This window comes from Helianthus annuus, chromosome 4, assembly GCF_002127325.2.
Source record: "Helianthus annuus cultivar XRQ/B chromosome 4, HanXRQr2.0-SUNRISE, whole genome shotgun sequence".
NCBI classification, from domain to species: domain Eukaryota; kingdom Viridiplantae; phylum Streptophyta; class Magnoliopsida; order Asterales; family Asteraceae; genus Helianthus; species Helianthus annuus.
The window spans coordinates 206,140,041-206,161,679 of record NC_035436.2 but is presented as its reverse complement, the minus strand read 5'-3'; the positions used below and the strand labels follow the sequence as shown (position 1 = coordinate 206,161,679).

General features: G+C 32.1%; 2 protein-coding genes across 2 annotated transcripts; one reads left to right on the top strand and one right to left on the bottom strand.

Moving 5' to 3' along the window:
- Window positions 1–368: 368 nt before the first annotated feature.
- Window positions 369–1,055, bottom strand: LOC110935355 (glycine-rich protein 3). The gene has a single exon (XM_022177760.2). The coding sequence runs from the start codon at window positions 1,052–1,054 to the stop codon at window positions 491–493; it is 564 nt and encodes a 187-aa protein (XP_022033452.1). The 5' UTR covers window position 1,055; the 3' UTR covers window positions 369–490.
- A 12,429-nt stretch (window positions 1,056–13,484) lies between these two features.
- Window positions 13,485–15,847, top strand: LOC110938197 (B-box zinc finger protein 21). The gene is made up of 3 exons (XM_022180660.2): window positions 13,485–13,727; window positions 13,956–14,307; window positions 15,525–15,847. The coding sequence occupies exons 1-3, from the start codon at window positions 13,539–13,541 to the stop codon at window positions 15,530–15,532; spliced, it is 549 nt and encodes a 182-aa protein (XP_022036352.1). The 5' UTR covers window positions 13,485–13,538; the 3' UTR covers window positions 15,533–15,847.
- The last annotated feature ends 5,792 nt before the right edge of the window (window positions 15,848–21,639 follow it).

Below are 21,639 nucleotides of genomic sequence, written 5' to 3'. Positions count from 1 at the left end.
TCTCTCTCTCCCCTTCCCTCCCTCTCCCCGAATTATTTTAAACCAAAATTTTACATCATTTCTCACCTCATACAACACCTTAACCAATCCTCACGATCTTGTTTACTTAGTTAGAGGACTAGAGGAGTGTACATCATCAAATTATAAACAAGCTTTAGACAATTTTTTAACTTCGTTACATTACAAATATAAAAAGTAACAAATCATATCCGAGCCAAACTAAAGTCAAGATTAATCAAAATCATTACAACAAGCGATGCTAGTTTCACAAATCAAACTAACTTAAAATCCAACAATAATAAAACAAACTATCTTAAAATCCAAGAATAAAAAAAAAAAAAACAAAAAAATCAGCACCACAAAACATACAATCAAATGTAAGAAAATTGATATGAAAAGGCAAAATATAAAACATGAATGAAACCAATCAAATGTAAGAAAATTGATATGAAAATGGAAATATAAAACATGAATGAAACCACAAGAAGTGTTAGTGGTGGTGGCGGCGGCGGTGACAATGAGGCTTGCACATATAAGTGCAATCGTAGAAACACGGGCCGCCACAATGAAGCGGGCAATCCAATTTCATCCCTTTACATGGGCCTACTCCCATGCATTCGGCAAACTCCCCTATGACATAATAATTTTCTCCGGTTGGATTAAAATTTCTATGCTCGCCATGATGAACATAATGGCGATGATTTCTCCTTCTTGGGTGTTTTTGACATCCCCATCTCCACCATCCACCACCTCCACCACCACCACCACCTCCTCCTCCTCCACCTCCTCGTTTTCCCCCTCCGCCAGCTCCACCACCACCACCACCACCTCCACCGCCACCTCCCCATCCCCAACCAAACCCCCACCCATAACCACCACTACCATTGTCTTTACCTTTGTTGTTGATTACTACACTATTGGTAGTTTTGTTTCTTGTTTCTTGAACTCCTTCACTTCTAGAAGAATCTAGTGATGTAACATCAATACTATGAAACATCAAACCTATGAAAGAAAACATAAGAAGCCACGAAAATGTTACAATTACCACCCTCATATTTGATCCTAATCCAACATGTCCTGTAGCCCTTGAAGTCCTCAATTTATAAAGGTCAAACTTTAACTACTAGTACCCTACTGCCAACTAGACTGACCCCACCACCCAAAATCAAAATCATAGAGACAATGTGGGGTTTGGGTGGGGTGGCTTAATGTGCACTCTGTCCCCTACCACAATCCAATCCGCTGACTTGTAGCACAAGTTAACAAGCATGCAAATATACAAACACATAAAATAATTGAGTAGTGTGCTACAAAGCTCCTGCAATTTGCCACCCCACCCAAACCCCACACATAGCGCTATGTCATGCAAAAGCCATTTAGTTAGGGGGATCAAAAAATGTATATACAATATTAAAACACTATTGTTAGACTTTGTGAATAGCTTACATATATCATATTATATGTAGCATGTAGAGAGGGTTGATTTATACACAAGTCATTTTTTATATAACTACTTATAAACAAGTTGAATGATTTTCAACTATTTATTTACCCTTAAATTAAGTTAGAGAGATTAAGAAAAAATATACTAAATATTAAAACTTTTTAAAATTACAATCATTACCTTGTTTTCTGCTTATTCATGTAATATGAGAACGTATACTCCACATTAGACCAGCCAGTTTAACCGAAAGCATTTATGTCTCGTCAATATGTTTATGAGTTAATAGACCGCGCATAAATGATCGAACCAATAACTTTTCAGCGAAGCAGACAATTTGTAAAATCGAGCAGAAGCAAATGAAAATTGTTGATGTTTGTCTCCTCGGTCCCTTGCTAGCCGTCCGATTTTCTAGACCTGATCGGGTAAACTAGTAATTATTATTTATAAATTGTAGGTTTATTAGATACATGTTTCCTCTCATTTATAAAGTTCAAAAGTTTTTTTTTTTTGGTGTAATTTACATATATCTTTTTGGCCCAATTATGTTACCTATCCTATAATGATGCAGTCCATACCCATAGCATATGACCACCAACTAACCATGATGTACCTTTTTCTTTCAGTAGCAGCAACCAACTAAGAATCTAGACAAAAAGTATAACCATCAAGCAATTTGGCTGCTCTCATAAGTGTTCTAAGATTCAACCCCCCATTGTTTGAGGTTTTGATATTTTGTATTTATAATATCATCTCAAGTGTATTTCTAATATAAAAAAATTGTTATTGAATTAAGAAATAATCTATAATTATATTTAACTCATTATTTGTTTATCTTAAGTTAACTATTTTGGCCAGAAGGAGGTAGCGGCACAACTTGTTGCTCGTCTACCTGCCATTACTCTATAATCGTCTCTGTTTTAAATAATTTAAACAATATTGTAAATAAAAAAAACAAAAAGAAAAAAACTCATTTATCTTACTTGGTAAACATGTTTGATTCCTTCATTTTGTAACCTCAAGTGTATATTCTTGGATAAGATGGGGATCGTTTGCAGTGGTTCAGGTATTTCCACAAACGGCCCACTTCACATTTCTTTTTGCGTAATTTTGGTTAAGGTATCGAATGTAACTTTTAAGTATGAGTTATTTGAGACGGCGTGAAAGGTTGGAACCTAACGAGGTAACTTAGGACCACATGACCATTGTCTAAGGATAGATAGAACCATGTTCGAAAACTATATATAAATTAACATTTAAGAATAAGACATATGTATTTAGTTTATGGTCCTAATAATAATATGCCCGATTGTGAAAAACAGGATATAACGGAGATCTACTACATTAAAAGTTCAATAAATTATGCTGCCAATTTTAGTTAAGAGTAAGTATATGATTGTGAAAAACAACATATATGGCCGAATTACCCTTTTAGTAAACAGAATTACATATAAAATGACTGAATTGCCTTTCTTTTTAACAGAAAACATGGATGAAGTTAATACATTGAACTAAAATGGCAACGATGAAACATTTTTGGACCCAAATGCGAAAAATGAAACCTTTGGACTAAAATGGCAAAATTGCCCAAACCACAGGGACTAAACTGACATTTAACTCTTTATATATATATATATATATATATATATATATATATATATATATATATATATATATATATATATATATATATATATATAACCATGATCTTTTATTTAAGTGATTCATACGTTTAGTGAGAACGTTAACTACTAAATATTAAAAGTAGTTAGTTTCAGATTTCTAAATGATGACTCGACCTACCATATTTTATATATATTCATAAAATAGGCTTGTTTGATATAATGAGTTTAGCATTTAATGCTACCATTTTATATTTTTTATTGGGACTATTTTGTGTTTTTTATTTGATTTTTGCTCATTGTTGGTGTTTCTTGTCTCCATGCCTTGATAGTTTGGATTTCGTTCCATCATGACAAGAATTCAGCATTGTATGCTACAAGGTATGTTTTGGGTTAGTATTTATTCGTTAACATGAAAACTAGCTATGCAAGTAAAACTATTCATTTCACATAACAATGTATAATTTCTTGAATATTAATAGTTTTTTTGTTATTTGAAAATAATTATATTGCCATTTTTATTGAAAATACTAAAGTACTCAACAAAGTGATACATTACCTAGACTTGTATAAGTGTCATGATAAATTTTGACATATTTGTGACACAATTTTTCTTATAAGATGTCAACTTACACTTTCTAAGAAATATGGGTAAAAAGTTAAAACAAATCCTTTACGTGAAATTCACAGGTATAAACTAGTAAAATTCTCTGCCGGGAAGCAGTGGAAATTTGGTAATTATCGGTTTGTTTCGTTACAATATCAATTGTATTTGTTATTTGGTCGATCCGTGGTGATTAATGATATCTCTTTGGCCGTTAAAAAAAATAATTAAGTTTCATCGTAACTTGTTAACACGATTAAGTTCGCATTTATTCCAAAGATATGCAACTAAATTGAATATCTAAACCAAAACACATGAATCAAAACACCTTTATTTATTTTTATTTTGAAAGTTTATATTCTATTGGTTTAGTAACACCCATGAAGAACACATGCAACCTCTAAACTAGGGGTGCTAAACGAGTCGTGTTCGTGGGTAGGCGGGTTCAACCCGACCTGAACCTGAAAATTTTATACGAACCCAAACCCGACCCGAACCCGAAAATTGTGTCATACCAATGAACCCGAACCCGACCCGAATATTCGTGACTTGACCTGAACACGACCCGTTCAACCCGAAAACATTTATTTTTACACAAATTAATATATTAAATTTAAAGTTTACTTAAAAAACACAAATGTATATAATACAATTACATTTAAATTATAAAATCTAATTTGAATTTCTTTTTCTAAGTTATAATTATACAATAAAATAAATACCCAATTTAATTTATAACATAAAACATATTGTAAAAAAATATAAAGGGGTTAAACAGGTCAATCCACCAACCCGACCAGGTTGACCCGGACCCGACCCGTTTAGCTAGACAGGTTCGCGGGTTCAACCTGAAACTGACCCGAACCCGTTTGAACTAAACCTAAACCCACGAATTTCGTGTTAGGTACGTGTCGTGTTTTCGGTTCGTGTTATAAATTCACACCCCTACTCTAAACCATATGAGCTTTTTTACAAGTTAATACCAACCTCAAGCAAGTTGAGAAACGTTAAAATTATGTAAATGGTGTTGGGTTAAAATGGGCTAGAGAAGAAGACCAGTAGAAATCCGATCATTGTGGGCCTAATGGGCCTTTTGCTCGAGTCTAGTGGGACAGTTTTCACCCGGATCACGATTCACGGATCTAATGCAAAGCATGTTATTGTATTGTTTAAAAGGTGTACTATAATAATAAGATGATGTAGCGATAAGCATTTGGGACTTGGTACCCGTACCGGTATAGAATTTCTCATACCGGGTTTTTTTGGACCGATTTGGTATCCACTTTTTGGTATTTTCACTATCGGTTTGGTACGCTACTGGTGTTTTACCAATTTTGGTATTGATTATCTTCAGTCTTCTCATGCCGTTTATGGGGTTAGGGTGATAGCTGTGAATGATATATATAGGATTAATATAAACAATAACGGATGAGAGGGAAAAACACATGTTGGAGGCGAATCTTTGGAACCCACAAGAACTAAGCCATGGTAATATATCGAAAATGCTCATCCCAATGTTCTAAGCACAAACGCTTAACTTTGATGACGAATAAATATGTGAGATCCTGGATGGGCAACTTATCGGGAGCAAAATGGACAATATTGATGGTACGAGAGTCTAGATGTTGCATGAACAATGTCCATAACCGTTGAAGGTCAAGGACCAATTATGTAACCTTCATAAGCTGAGTAAATCACACTAATAGTATTATGGTAACATCAGATTGTAGTTTTGGCCATTTCTTTTCAAAATATCATGTGGTGTCCCTACTCACTAAGTTGTAACATATTTGGTCATTTTCACTATTTTATTCATTTTATATACAACTGACTTACTTTTAATATCAACTAGGTTTATAATTCACGCGCGCGTTGCGGCGCCGTAAACCGAATCGTTCTCAGTAGGAAGATTACGTACCGGTGTCGAAGTTGTTTGGAATGTATTTATTCAATTCTTCACAATACCGTCGTCACGATACCAGTACGATACCGGAAGTCGGTATACATCAACATAAATAGAAAACCAAAAATATAAAATCAGTTAGGTTTTCGTTAGAAAACATGTTATCGATCGGAAAGATTAGATCGAATTTAAGAATCTAATGACTTCTTAGGGGTCGTAAACATGCAGAATCAGGTGGCGTTGTCGTGTTACGCCGTGGCTCCACTATCGGGGGCGGTAGCCAGCCGCCACTCCCTTAGGATTTTGTTCCCAGACTCTCCCGTCGTCTACATAACCTCTCTCTCTTAAACGCTCAGGCGTTGTTCCTTCGGTTGGGGTTGTTCCTTCGGTTGGGGTCGTAAACATGCAGAATCGGGTGGCGTCGCCGTGTTCCGTCGTGGCTCTGCTACCAGGGGCGGTAGCCAGCCGCCACTCCCTCAGGATTCTGTTCCCAGACTCTCTTTTCTATCGGTAGACATCTGCATCTCTCAGTATATATGTCACATGCATAACAACATGAGTACACGTGTGAAGTATGGGTGATGTGTCAAATAACCATCACTAGGGGTGTGCAAAAATCGAATTAACCGAAACATAACCGAATTAACTGATAAAACCGAACAAAAAAACCGAACCAAATTAAAAACCAGTGGGTCGGTTAATGGTTTTTTTTTTTTTTTTTGAAAACCGAATGTAGCGGGTCGGTTATGGTTATCAATGTTTCCATACCCACCATAACCGAACCGAACCGACATGTAATAAATCTTTATAGGATTTAGGACTTTTCACCAGTTTTTTTTAATATTTGATGTTTTTGATTAAAGATTTTTAGTATTTACGGGTTATTTTATATTGTTTTGCGGTTTTGTTTGAATGTTTATTTGAATTTATGAAATATATCACATCACTTTATTTGAATATTCGGTGTTAATATTATAGATTACATGTTTTTTTAATACTATGTAATATACTAACTTATACAAATATGCAATAACAATTTATTCCATGTTAAAAAATTAACATATTTTAAGCTAGGCTAAATACATGATTAACCACCCACAACCGACCCGCTATAACCATCAAAACCGATTAACCGTAACCGCCATAACCAATCGGTTATGGTTATGGTTATCCATTAACCGACATAGCGGTTATGGTTATGGTTGTGGTTTTAAGCCAAAACCGACCCAAACCAAGCTATACACACCCCTAACCATCACCAAACAACATAGGTCTAATGAATATGTGCCAGACAAGTGTTGGCACTATTCATTCAGTTCTATTATTATTAGATATAGATATAGATTAGTGAAAAGAAACAAACAGGCTTCAACGAAATGAACGATGGAGACTATGAATGTAGATTTTAGAAATTAAAAAACCAATATTGCAATAGGGGAAAGATGATTTGAGACAAAAACTCAAAAAGCTTAATTTCTCAAATGATATAACAGTAAAAAAAAAGAAATGATATAACAGTAAAACAATAAGTAGCTTATAATTCCTCTCATTGTTACTTTCTCTCTGGTTAATTTTGCAAAAACACTTTATCCTACACATTTCAAAATTTATCATACACATATCGAAATTCATCCTACACTTTAACCTACACATCAAAATTTATCCTACACTTTATCTTACACATATCAAAAATTGTCTTTCACTTTAAATTAAGTTGTAATGAAGAAGTATACTTTAAAAAGGAGTTAAAAGTTTAATTAGTTAAGCTAATTTAAGTGAATAAAATTAATTAATTAATTAATTAAATTTGTGAATTTGCCTATATGTAAGTATTATTACTAATTTAAAACTTATTCTTTATATTCTTAACAAAATTTCTTTTTATTTAAACCTCCACTATTCCAATATAAAGTTATCATATAACATAAGTATTATTAACATAAATTTTATTCAGCCACAACAAAACATATTTATTCCTAAAAACTGCCAATTGGTCCTTGTGTATTAAATACGAACTTGTACTAAACTAGCAAAATAGGTCAAATCACAGGGTCTAAAATGGTCTAAAATGGCATTTAACTCTTTAAGATATTTTGGGACATTTGCACATGAGTACATAATGTGTACTATTAACAAAAAGAAAATGTTGTTGGGACATTTTAGGTGAAATGCACATAAATGAAGGTTACACTGTAGTGTTGAAAACAAAGAATGATAAATGTTTGATTTCAATAGATTGTAAACACTAAAGTCCTAATTCTGTGACTATGTTAAGATGTTAAACAAGTTGAGATAAAGTGAGTTTAATGATTTTTTAGAAAGTCGTTATGCATTTATATATTGTCTAAATGCAATTGCAAGCAATATAATGAATAATCAAGTGTTGTGTTTTAGATCGACTAAAAGAATGTGTTGCGTCAAAAAATTAAAGCACTAACTAATTTAGCACAAGTTGTATGTTTTGATTTTGATACTTGTAGAGTTGTAGGTCTTGGTCTGGGATGTAAGTAATGGTGGACCATTCGATTTTGTTTATAAGCATAACGGGTGGTTTTTTTTTTTTTTTTTCAGAAAACTTAATGTGAGAAAAAAAACCACAATGTAAAACAATAAAAAGATTTATAATTTCTCTCATTAGTTAGGCTAAAACAATTTATCCTCCATATTTCAAACTTTCTCTTATACATATCGAAATTTATCGTACATATATCCTACACATGTCGGAATTTGTCCTAGACATACCGATATTTATGATACATTCTATCTTATACATATCGAAAATTGATTTTCACCATAAATTAGGTTGTCTTGAAAGAGTATATTTTTAAAATGAATAAAAGTTTATTTAGTTAGCTAATTTAAGAGAATATAATAAATTAATTAAAATATAAATTTACTTATATACCATTACAATAACATTAAATATCGAAGAATTTCTTTGATTTAAAACTTTTTTTTCTTATAAAAAATTTCTTCGTATCCGAACTCTTTACTTTACCTTACCCCTAGGTATTGGCTTATTGGTTTTTTTTTGAACGGTAAGGAGCGACGTGCCAACCCCTGTGACACCGGACGTTGTGTCCAAGGTCGACTACTCGACAGCCGCCAGCCCCTTGGCTCTCTCAGATGCGTGGAAACCCGACCTCCATCCGTCTGAAGGCACGACAGTGGAATAATCGGTAAAACCTCGTCTTCCATCCAAGACGAACCAGCGCCACCCGTATTTGCCCTTCACCTGGATGCCGCAGAAAATAATAGAGAGAGTGGGAGTCGAACCGGGGTCACAAGGAACATCAGGTGTTTCTCCAACCACTCCACCACTACCTCATTGGCGACTTATTGTTGATCCATGTTTTATGGGTATTTGAATTTTAATGATATGTCTCACTTTTTTAATGATGCCTTATTACAACTCAAGGAAAATGTAAGAGACATTCTAATATTTTTGTAGATATATAAATGTAAATATCATATTTTTAGTTTGTAAATAAGGTGCGATTTATTTATTCAACTTCAAGAATTTTGTTTCTAACCGACGGGATGCGTCGGTAATCGTATATGTATTTGTTGTTAACCGACAGGACGCTTAGGTAATTGGATATGCTTTTGTTAACCGATGTGATGATGTGTTAAAATCAAACGGTTGGACGTTGAAATCAAACCGGTGCGTTACAATGAAAGGATGCGATGTGCATGAAAGACAACCTAAATTGCTTTTTGTATAAATATATAATATATAATATAATAATAAACCTATGGTTATAACGGGAACATAACAACGGCAAATTATTATGTAAAACCAGAATTAGATTTTGATAAGGATAAAACATATGAAATTCATCATTTATCATACCTAATTTATTCATTATATATCATATTTATTTAAGTTTAATTTTTTTAATACACGGATCTATGGTTAGGTTATAACCATTTATTATAATTATAACAATAAGGATATAGATAAATAGATATAGATAAAGATAGCGATGTATTAATTAATTCTTAAAAATTTAAAATAGAATAAAATAAAAATTTATAAGTTGAAAGAAAAAATAACACATGGCATTAATTAGAGTCTTTTTATTAATATTTAGATTAGATACTATTCAAGTTTTCTTCGTTCATTGCCCCCTCCATCAGTAATATTTTTACGATTTGTGGAATTGAATATTTTATCATGTTAATGAGTTAAATTCCAATATAAAATTCTTAGGGTGTGCGGAGCGGGATGCGGCAAACCTCGGCAAACCTCTTTGCAAAGCGGCAAACACCGCCGCCGAGGTTTTGCCAACGCGGTGAAGCATGTGGTGCGGGGATGGCTTGCCGATGCGGGGAAGGTGATTGAGAGAGAGAGGGGGGTATTGTGGGTGGGGTCTATTTCTATCTCAACCAATCACAATTTTTTCCTTTTTTTTAAATAGTTTACCACTTCACCAAGTGTCTAAACCATTGCCAACACTTTTCACCAAAGTTTAAACACTTTTGACTCATTGACATGGCATGCTCTGATTGGTCGGTTTTTTGGTTTGCCACTCTAAAATGTTTAACCACTCCTTACACCCTTAACCGTGAAGGCTGAGAATATAGTATTTAGGCAATTGGAAAGTGTATTATGAATATTGAAATAATCATTTTGAAAAAAAATATATCCTTTTGAACAATATTAAAATAATCATTTTGGGGAAACAAAAAAAAAGTCTTCTGTAAGTTATATTAGTCAAGGACGAAAGGACAAATATGATCTCTCTAGAAAGATGGAGAAATAAAGTTGTTTAATGATTTAAAAGAGTAAATTATTATTTTGTTCATGTGGTTTAACTAGTTTAACATTTTTAGTTCAAAAGAACTTTTTGACATATTAGATCTTGAGATTGTATTTTATAACGGTTTTGTCCTCTAACACTAACAATATTATGTTTTTCTAGTTAAGCCTAAGGGTATTATATTCCTTTTATAACTTAGAGGCTGTTTATACAAGTTATACAGTTCTTTTAATATTTTTATTTGTATAATTACTTAATTTTTTTATTTCCTTATTTCACGATTATTATTTAACAAAATATGTTTTAAATATACAAATAAATACGTATTTATTTAAAAATTTGTTTTCTTATAATTGTCATTTTTAAGCGTTTTTCAAACTGATTATCTTTTTTAAAATCTTCCATTTTTTGGACCGTTTATTTGTTCGAAATTCGTTCATCTTTAAACCTTTTATTTATTAAAACCATACGCTTTTTAAAACCTTATATTTTTAACATATAGTACCTTTTGCTTTATTTTATAAACATCGTTTTTTAGATCTTCGAAAAACCTGTTCGTTTGTTTAAAATTGTTTATTTTTAAATTCGTTTGATTTAAAAATCGTTCATTTTTTGAAGTTTCTTTTTGCTACCGGCAGTAAATAAATTACAGAATACAAAGTTTAAAAAACGAATGTTAAAAAAATGTAAAAAAATGAAAAGTTTTAAACAAATGAACTATTCAATTTATAAAAAAAATGAGTTCTTAAAAAAAACGATTTTAAAAACAAACAGTTTAAAAATGAACGATTTTAAAAACGATGAACGATTTTAAAAAAGATGAACGGTTTTAAAAAGGTTAAAAACATTTTTTTAAAACAAAATTTATAATAAAAAATAAATTGTTACATAAATATGTATTTATTTGTATATTTAAAAGGTATTTTGTTAAATAATAATCGTGAAGAAATAAAAATATTAAGTAATTACACAAATAAAGATATTAAAAGAACTTTATAACTTATATAAAAAGCCCCTAAGTTATAAAAGAATCATAATACCCTTAGGCTTAACTAGAAAAAAGTAACATGGTTAGTGTTAGGGACCAAAACTGTTATAAAATGTAATCTCAGTATCCGATATGTCAAAAGATTTCTTTTTGGAACATGGGCCAAAATAGTAATTTACTCGATTTAAAAATAGAAAGTATATATGTTTGTGTTTGTTTACTTTATATCTTTCACATTGTTCTCAAATATCATGTTAATCAAAATGGAAAGATTGATTAGGAACTGTCTACACCGACATCTGGTCAAATACTCACTTTTTTTTTATGGTGAAACTTCTATAAAAATATAAGAAAAAGGCTAGCAAGAAACTGAAACCCTAAACTTACAAAATTACATCCCAAATATTAAAGTGACACCATCTAACTCAATCATGGCTTACATATTTAGATCTACTAGAAATCCAATAAAAAGCGTTTTCCTATATAGTGTCCGCCATTTTATTAAAGTGGATATGGTTGTTTCTCGCTCTCCATATTTCCCACACGGTCACATAAAACCTCGCCAACAACCTTTTTCCATTCCTTTGAAGCCTTGTTTAACATTAGCCCAAGCTTTCGTTGGTTAGGTATAGCGCTAACTTGTCAAACCGAATTGAACCGGTTATAGGAGTATTCGATGTTTAAATAGAACTAAAAAACTTAAAATTTGATTTGAATTGAAATTGAATTCAGTATTCGAATTCATTTTTTGAATATATGAATTTGATTTGATTTGATTCAATACAAATTTGTAATTTTTGATTCGATTCAAAATTCAAATTATGCATTTTATTTTTATTTTATACATATACACATGTCCTAAAATTTAGGCCGCTTTCAAATCTACACACAAAACTACGGGCTTTTAAAACTTAATCGATTATAAAAATAGTTTATTTTAAACCACGTTAACTACTAATATCAATGTCTATAGCATCTTAGCTCAGCAAAAACATGTGTTTTTCTTTATCAAAATAATGTTGGTTAAGTCCTATAAACTCAACAATAAAAAGATTTTAAGAATGAATTTGAAGGTGTTTACAAATATCAATAGTGAAAGGCCTTTTGATGTATAAGAAAAACATTAATATGTGATGGGCTAAGAGAGGTGGATTAATGTATTTTTATTAATAGCTAAATGGGACCGCCGGGACTTTTTTTAGAAAGCAAAAAAGGAAGACATTAATAAGTGATGGGCTATGAGAGGTGCATTATTGAAAAAAAAAAATCATATTGAAACACACATTTAATATATACTTTTAAGTTGATTATTTTAGAGTTAAAATGTATTTTTAAACATAAAGAAGCAGTTAAGTTTATAGGACAAACCCGTTAAATCATCCATTTTGATAAAATCCTCTATTTTACATTATAAAAATAAAATCAAGATTGAAAGATGTATGCAATAGCAATTTTGTAGAAATCATTTAAATATAAATTAAAACACATACTTGAAAGAAAGAAAAAACATTACTTGCTAGAGACCTAAAACATCTTATAATACATGAAATGTCTTATGTTACAAATGTTTGTATTCTTTCTCTTATACCCCTTGATGTTTTTTATTCGTTTCATTGTTCTTATAACTAGAGACCTAAAAATATCTCACAATGATAATAAGAAACGCATAGATCATTTTTTTTAATTCGTCTAATTGTTCTTATAACTAGACACCTAAATACATCTCAAATGTGTGTAACACCTCGGGTGAATCACACATAGATCACTTAATGGGTGATTGTAACATAATATGTAAATCTCACATTGATAATAAGAAATGCATAGCCTCAAATATTAACGTGAATTCCATGTTTTTTATTATAAGCGAGAGAACTTCACATTTAAACATACTTAAGCAAGAGGCGATATGCCAGTATCAAGACGGATGAACTCTAAAGAAACTCTCAGTCAACTACAAACAAATTTATTAACTTTTGGTTAATAAAAGAGAATATATTAATTTTGTCCCTCTTAACACTTAGAACCAAGTTGCCATTTCATTTTCACTTTCATTTCCATTTCATTTGTCCCTAGCCCCTACCCTTAGATCTACACAATCAAAACACACAACTTAGCTATGTCCCCATGCCCTTTTCCCTTATAGTTATATATACACACTCTTATGAATTATCAAAAGGTCCATCACACATCTAGTAACTCCCAAACCCCACAATATCAATGAAAATCCAGTGCGACGTTTGTGAGGCATCCGAGGCCGTTGTTTTCTGCACCGCCGACGAAGCCTCCCTCTGCTCCGCCTGCGACCACCGTGTTCACCACGCTAACAAGCTCGCCAACAAACACCCGCGCTTCCCTCTTCTTCAACCTTCTTTCAAAGACTCACCACCACGCTGCGATATTTGTCAGGTACCAAGAATGAGTAAAAGCATAAACACACCAATTTTAGAACTGCCTCGGTATCCGTAGTGTAAAAGTACCCCAAAAATAGCCAGAACCTACTAATAACTAATACTAATACTGAAACCAAAAACCATACAAATGAATACTGATACTGATACTGATACTGGTACCGATGAATAATGCCATAATTGATTCTAATGTTATCATGTGTATTGATTTTTATAAAACAAGCAGGAGAGGAGAGCGTTTCTGTTTTGCAAAGAAGATCGAGCTATTTTATGTAGAGAATGCGACGTACCGATTCACACAGCCAACGAACACACACAAAAACACACTCGGTTTCTACTCACTGGAGTTAAGTTATCATGTTACGATCACCAAACTCCATCGTCTTCAAACTCGAATGCTTCGATTGAAAGCTCGGGTTTTGGAGCTTCGATCCATCAAAACAGTGATTTGACGTATAATAATAATAATCACTCTAATTGTAGTGTGAGTCATGAAGAAGATGCTAGTGTATCTGAGTATTTGGTTGAAACGTTGCCCGGATGGCATGTTGATGAGTTCCTTGATCCCTACGGTTTCAGTAAGTTTTGAAATGAAAACTGAAAAAACAGTATCGATACCTGTATTCATTTTTAGTGTTTTCGGCTTCTTTTTTCCTATCGCTATGTTTCGGGTTATATGTTCGGGTGGAGTCAAACAATAATAACTCAAAATAAAACTAAATAATAATCTTCATTTATTCAAAAGATCCGTTCTTGCCCATAAAAAAAAACTAAATTTGAACACTCAAGTTTCATTTATATAAAAACTAGTTTCAGACTTTACTTAAACTCACTTCAAGTTTAAAAACAATTATAAAAAATTACTAATAGCCTCATTCTCCACATTTTATTTTAACTCAATACGAAAATATGTATGAATTTTTTTGGCAATAAACTTGGTAGGGGCAGACAATATTTAGGCAAAATAATTAGTGGGTGCGGACCTATATATTTTAAAAAATTTCAGACGAAAAATCAAATAAATTACACTACTAACCGAAACATTAGCGGGGACGGGTGCACCCCCTTACCCCTTAAAAGCTCCGCCCCTGTCTAGTGTATCGGTTTGTATTTTTACTCAATTTCAGTATCGGTAATTTAAAAAAAATATCATTTTATCTTTTGATTGATAGGTATATTATAGATACATATAAAGTTATTCCTTTTTATTATATTGTATTCTAGATTTAGCATTATGTTTGTGTCTAGTTTTCATCTTAGAATTTAAAAATCAAAAGAGTATTTTTTATGTTATAGTAAATCAACTAGTTTGTTATATTTGGTCGAATACTGAATTTTTTCTAGTAGTAGATTTCACAATGATATGTTTGTGTTCATATGTTGGTCTATGAAAATATGTAAAAAACAATTTGTGTTATACACTTTATTTTACACGGTTAGTCTGATTTTCTTTCGAAAACACAATGCATGATCTTGTTTTATGAATTTTTAGTTATTTTTTTTTACTATTAGATTTTTTTTTTCAAATGTACGAACTCACCAGGTTTGTTCATTTGAAAAAAAAATATGAAGATTTGTAAAACTAAAGATGATTTAATGAGTTTTTTTTTTCTGATTCTATGGCTATTGAGGTAAAAACTTATTTTACATGAATACATATGTGGTTTTACCTCTAAAAGGTAATCAAATACGTCGTAACTTGAATCATAATAACGGTTTTTTAGCTTTGTATTAAAAAATACTAGTGTTTAATGCATTAAAAAATTAACAATTTTTATATCCTGTTTATGAACAGACTTGTGAGAAGCATATTGCTATTAATGACGTGATCTTGAAAGCCATGCAAGTTTTCAGTTTTGGGTTTGTAGTCACACAAGGGCATTTGTGTAAATTCATCATCAAGCGAGTTCCGCGGTTTCTTAATTGCTTTGAAGGAGTATTTAAGTAGAGAACTCACAGAATTGTATATTCGTATCTTTTGTTTTAAATGTGATGCATAAGATGGTGATGTAACTGTGTGTTACAGTGAACGTCACTCTTTTTCCAACTCTCGTTATATCCATCAAGTACTACATGCAAATGTTATATACAATTCTTTCGATCTCTAAATAATATTGGTTTCTTAACGAATGTGTCACTTAGCTTTGAAGTTTATCTTTTTGCCATTTCTAAGTGTTTATGCACAAACTATGATCCTTTTCCTCTATGACTATATGAAATAAGTCTAGCAATTAAATTTTCTAGTCGAAAAGAAATTTGAGATATGAAACCATATCTACATCTTAAAGGTAACATGTAAAGTATTAATCTTTATTATTAATACCGTGGGGGTGACACCATGAGCATGACACTAACATCTCTAAATGGATAATTTTGCTAAGACCACAAAGGGGATAATTGATAAATTCGTAAACCTAGCGACTCAGTAAATTGAAGGAAAAACATGGTGAAAGGCAAACGAAGATTGGAGAACTCAAAATAGATGGTATATTAGACACGATAAAATAGGTCGGGAATAAGAGTCTAACCCACTAATAATCAATAGTCCACAAGTGACCCATACTAGGGGGCTGATGACGGGTGTAGGCCCAAGCCTACTTCCCCTCCACCTTAAGCTAACAGATTCAAATATCGCCACTCCCGTTACAAGGATAGGAGCGGATGATGTGCACATATTTTTCACATCATTTAATAATACCCGTTTTAAGATTGTTTTCTTAAAAATATTAGTAAATTAGTTCTAATTTTTTTTTACTTTTGATTTTCTGGCAATCGGGCCGCAAAATGACAAAAAATTCGTATGTACCATTGCAAGTCGTTTATTTTTGCTACATTCTGAACCCATCCCGGAGCGCGGGTTCGTCACGATTTACTTATTTTTATCTATGATTTGAACATGCCACGGAGCTCAAGATAAGATATAAGTTCAAGAATAAAAATATGTATTAAACCATAAATACTTGGTAATTAAGTTGATTCGTATTGTTGATAATAAAGAAAATCTAAATGATTATTATATATAATCGAGCATAGATAAGGACATAAAGGAGACAGCCCAAAAGATACTAGAAAATCTAATGCTTGTGAGATCTAATGTGGAAGATACTAGAAAATCTAATGCTTGTGAGATCTAATGTGGGAAGATGGAGATTATCTTTTTTAATTGCTTTGGAGAATATGGTCCCCAAACTAGACACAAGGATGTTGTGAAAGCATGGGCGGTTGGAAAGTTGAACAATGAAGATCTTTGAAGGTATCCAATAACTTAAAAATTTGTGAGAAACACATAAATAACTTATACTCGATGCTTAGAGTGAATTGCAAGTTTTGTCCTTTATCTTTAGGCCATTTTGCAAGTTTTGTCCTTTATGTTTAAATTTGACGAGTTTTGTCCTTTATGTTTAAAAATCAAGCACGTTTTACCCTTTGGGCCTTAAAAATCAAGCACGTTTTGTCCTTTATGTTTAAAAATCAAGCACGTTTTGTCCTTTATGTTTAAAAAATCAAGCACGTTTTGTCCTTAAAAATCAAGCACGTTTTGCCCCAAAGGGTAAAACATGCTTGATTTTCAAACATAAAGGACAAAACTCGTCAAATTTAAACATAAAGGACAAAACTTGCAAAATGGCCTAAAGATAAAGGACAAAACTTGCAATTCACTCCGATGCTTATGAGAGAAAGTGGGCAATTATATGATTACATTACGGTCTTATAAGGCTATAGGGTGTGGTCATGACCCTAATGGTCACCATGACCCTCCACATCAGCGTCATGTCACTCACTTCTAATCGATTATCCAAAACCACTACCCTAAGGGTGTGGTCATGACCAAAACAACTATTTTCTTATTTTAATTTATTTTTGTAAAAAGGAAAAGGAAACATTAAAAAAGGAAAGGAGGCTCATGGTTGTCATGGTTTAATCCATGCCAACCATGGTGGATGATACAAGGGGGTGGTGTAGTAATCCAATAATGATTCTATGTGGCATTAATGACCCAAATGATGTTCCCCACACCCTTTAGCCTAAGTGGTGGATCTTTATCAAAAGCATTCTAGTAAAGTCAAAATGGGTCTAGCTAGAACGGGTCGGGTTGGTCATTATCATATATTGGTATTTGATTTTTCATTTTTAGATAAAGTATCTCTTGCCATTTTATTTATCATTTTTAGATAAAGTATCTCATTGTATATTAAATAATTGGACATTTAAAAAATAAATAGACAATTTTAGTTTTTATATTGGATTGGGTTTGGTTGCCAAGGGGTTTAAGGGTGCCTTCAAGTTAAATCAAGAGGTCCCCAATTATTTTATATCCTAAAATAACATTATAATATGATTTTAAGGGGATGCTATCGGTTCTACAGTCGACCTCTGGTAAGCTCGCGTACAAATACACTTAACGTACAAAACGTACGAAAGACATGAAAAGGTTAAAAAAAACGCGATGCCATTTTCGTAACTATTTTACTCGTAGGGTAATTATCAAAATAACTCTAACAATGATCTTGTTTGGTAATTTTGCTTTTGAAGGGTAATTTTGTAAAATGATCTTGTAGGGTAATTATCAAATTACTCTACAAATGTAGCAAAATTACTCTACAAGTTTATAAACAACATATAATTTAAAATTGTCCTACAAGATCATTACACAAAATCACCATAGAAGATCAAATTACCCTGCAAAATCATTTGTAAAGTAATTTTGATAATTACTATACATGTAAAATAATTATGAAAATGTCACCGTATTTTTTCAGGAAAACATTCAGTTCGTACGTTTTGTACGTTAAAAATATTTGTATTTGATCTTTTGTCAGTAACTGATGTAGTAATATACAACTTTTTGAATAACAAAGTAATTGAAATTAGGTATGCTCAAACCCTTGATAAAAATAACTTCAAATCAAAATTAATGTAAACATGTGTGATGCATGTGTATATGTATTTATCCATGAAAACAAAGTTGGCATGGGGAAGCATGGGCTTTCTGCGAAGACCAAAAAAATAAAAAAATGTTTAGAGGTACTTTTTCATACGTACTCCTTTCAACTAATATATTTATTTATCTTGTTGGATTGATCTTCTTCCAAATATATGTTTTCTTCTATTTATCCTTTGTCGTTGTTACAATTGTGTTATCTATGCATATATGTTTTTTTAAGAATAAAGTCTGCTTCTCTTGTTGTCGTACCAACACACAACGCTTACATTCATTTGAATAGTCTTAAAAAGGGTGGTAACGGGATAGGTATTTGCCTAATTAGTAATCTCATTCGTATACTTGGGATCCAATATCTATCAGGTATGCTTACGGGCATCTGGTATACCCGTTTGTTAAAAATATTTATGGAATTTCAAATATTTTTTTATCTGCCATTCTAATTTTTATATAATTATATTTTAACAGCGAAAATAATTAAAATATGATATTAGTTAATATATAAATGAATTAAATAAAAGAATGTCATATGACATTAGATGAAAATAAGTGAAATGAAAGAATGCCACATGATATTAGATGTATTTCTTTATTAGTATTAGATGAATTAATTAAGAGAATGTTATATGTCATCAGTGGCGGACCCAGGATTTTTTTCCTGGGGGTGCGAATTTTTTTAAAGATTTTAGACTCCTAGCTATACAAAAAAAAAAATCGGTTCATAGCAGGTCGGGTCGGGTCGGGTCATGTAAAACAAGTAAACACAAACAAACGAAGTCTCATAGCGGGTCGAATTGGATCGGGTCGGGTCCATTTCAATTTTCAAACAATCAAACCCTAGTTCCTAACTTCTAGTTCCTAACTTCCTATCACATTAACAAACAAAAAAGCCTCAAAGTACAAATCATCCCTACTTCTAGTTCTCTTAATCATTAAATAAAAAAACAAAAAAACTTATCTAAAAGATACATTGGTCTTTAATTAGAAGAATCCGCCGAAAAAAAGTGGTTCAACCCCTTTACTCTTGAGAAATCGAGACATAACTTCCTATTCATTGTTCCTTCCTAATCCTTTCAGATACAAAAAAAAACAAGGATCTTCAAGTGTTCAACCATAGCCCATGTTCATTAATTTTCAATTTAAAATTTTGAATTTTAAGCCATAGTAATTGTTATTTATCAACCAACAGTCATATATCAACAAAACTAGTAGTTGGATTGGGTTTGAATGGGTACTAAATTATTGGGCTTGATCGATTGAATTTAAGTTTTATTAAAGGGGTTAGTAGGCTAACTTGTTTACATAATTTGATCGGATTTCAATCAGTGTTAACAATATTTTTTATATAAATTCCTAAGGGGTGCGGACGAAATCTTCCAAAGGTTGCGGTCGTAATTTTCCAAGGGGTGCGGTTGGAATTTTTCAAGGGGTGCGGACGAAAATTTCCAAGGGGTGCGGTCGGGATTTTTCGCGAAAAATACCACTAAAATTTTTATTTTCAAGGGGTGCGGCCGCCCACCCACCCCTTAAAGTAAGTCCGCCACTGTATGTCATTAGATAGAAATAAATGAAATGAGAGAATGTCACATGGCATTAGATGTATTTCTTTATTAGTATTAGAATATTGTAATAAATGTCAATGATCTCTAGATCAAGTGGTGGAGGGCTTGCATTTCTCTTGAGAGATGCAGGTTCGACTCCCACTTGGTGCCGAGTGAGGCACTGGTGGGTAATGATAGGAGACCCAGGGAAACCTGGGTTAGATCATTGAGCCAAACGGGTTTTACCGATAATTTCACTGTCGTGCCTACGGGTGGGTGGGTTACCGGGTTTTCTCCGGAATTGGTGGTGGACTCGGGTTACTCTCGGAGTACTCCGTTTGTCCAGTGGGTGCCCCGAGAGTGCTCGGGATTGAGTTTGTTGGCCGTTCAAAAAAAAAAGAATACTGTAATAGAAAAAAACAAAGACAAAATCCATGTAACCTTTAAAAAATAAAGTTTAAGAAATTGACGCAAGGATAAATCGGTATGATCTATAACAATTATTTATATTTATATATTAGAGTTAATTACTGTTTTCGTCCCTGTGGTTTGTCAAAAATCACTATTTCAGTCCATTAGTTTAAAAATTGCGATTTCAGTCCCTGTTGTTTCACTTTCGTAACCATTTCAATCTATTATTCTGTTAAGTACAGGGACTGAAATGGTTACAAGGTGGACTAAAATGGTTACGAAAGTGAAACCACATGGACTGAAATCGCAATTTTTAAACTAATAGACTGAAATAGTGATTTTTGACAAACTACATGGACGAAAACAGTAATTAACTCTATATATTATTAGATATATCAATAATAAATTATAGAGTAAACTTCCTTTTTGCTCCCTGCGATTTGGTCGTTTTAACGAGTTTGTTCCAATCCTTTAAAAATAGCCATTTTACTCCCTGGTCTATGAAGTTTATCTCTATTTCACTCCTGGCCCCTAACGCCATCCAATTCAACTGTTAAAACCAGTCACATGCCCCTCACATGAGGGGCATTTTAGTCTTTTCCCATCCCAGATCTGAACCAGGATTTAACAGTTGAATTGGATGGCGTTAGAGGCGGGGAATGAAATAGAGATAAGCTTCATAGATCAGGGAGTAAAATGTCTATTTTTAAAGGATTGGGGCAAAACCGTTAAAATGACCAAACCACAGGAAGCAAAACGGAAGTTTACTCTAAATTATATTAGAGATTAATTTAATATATTTATATAGTATTAATTTATTTTAAATACTCATTTAATTATTTATATGTTTATAATTTAAATATTTTAATAAAAAAAGGAAACAAAGACAAAATCTATATAATCATTAAAAAATAAAATTTAAGAGATTGACGCAAATATAAATTGGGATAATGTATAACAATCATTTGTATTTATATATTATTAGATATATTATATTATATATTAATAATATTAGA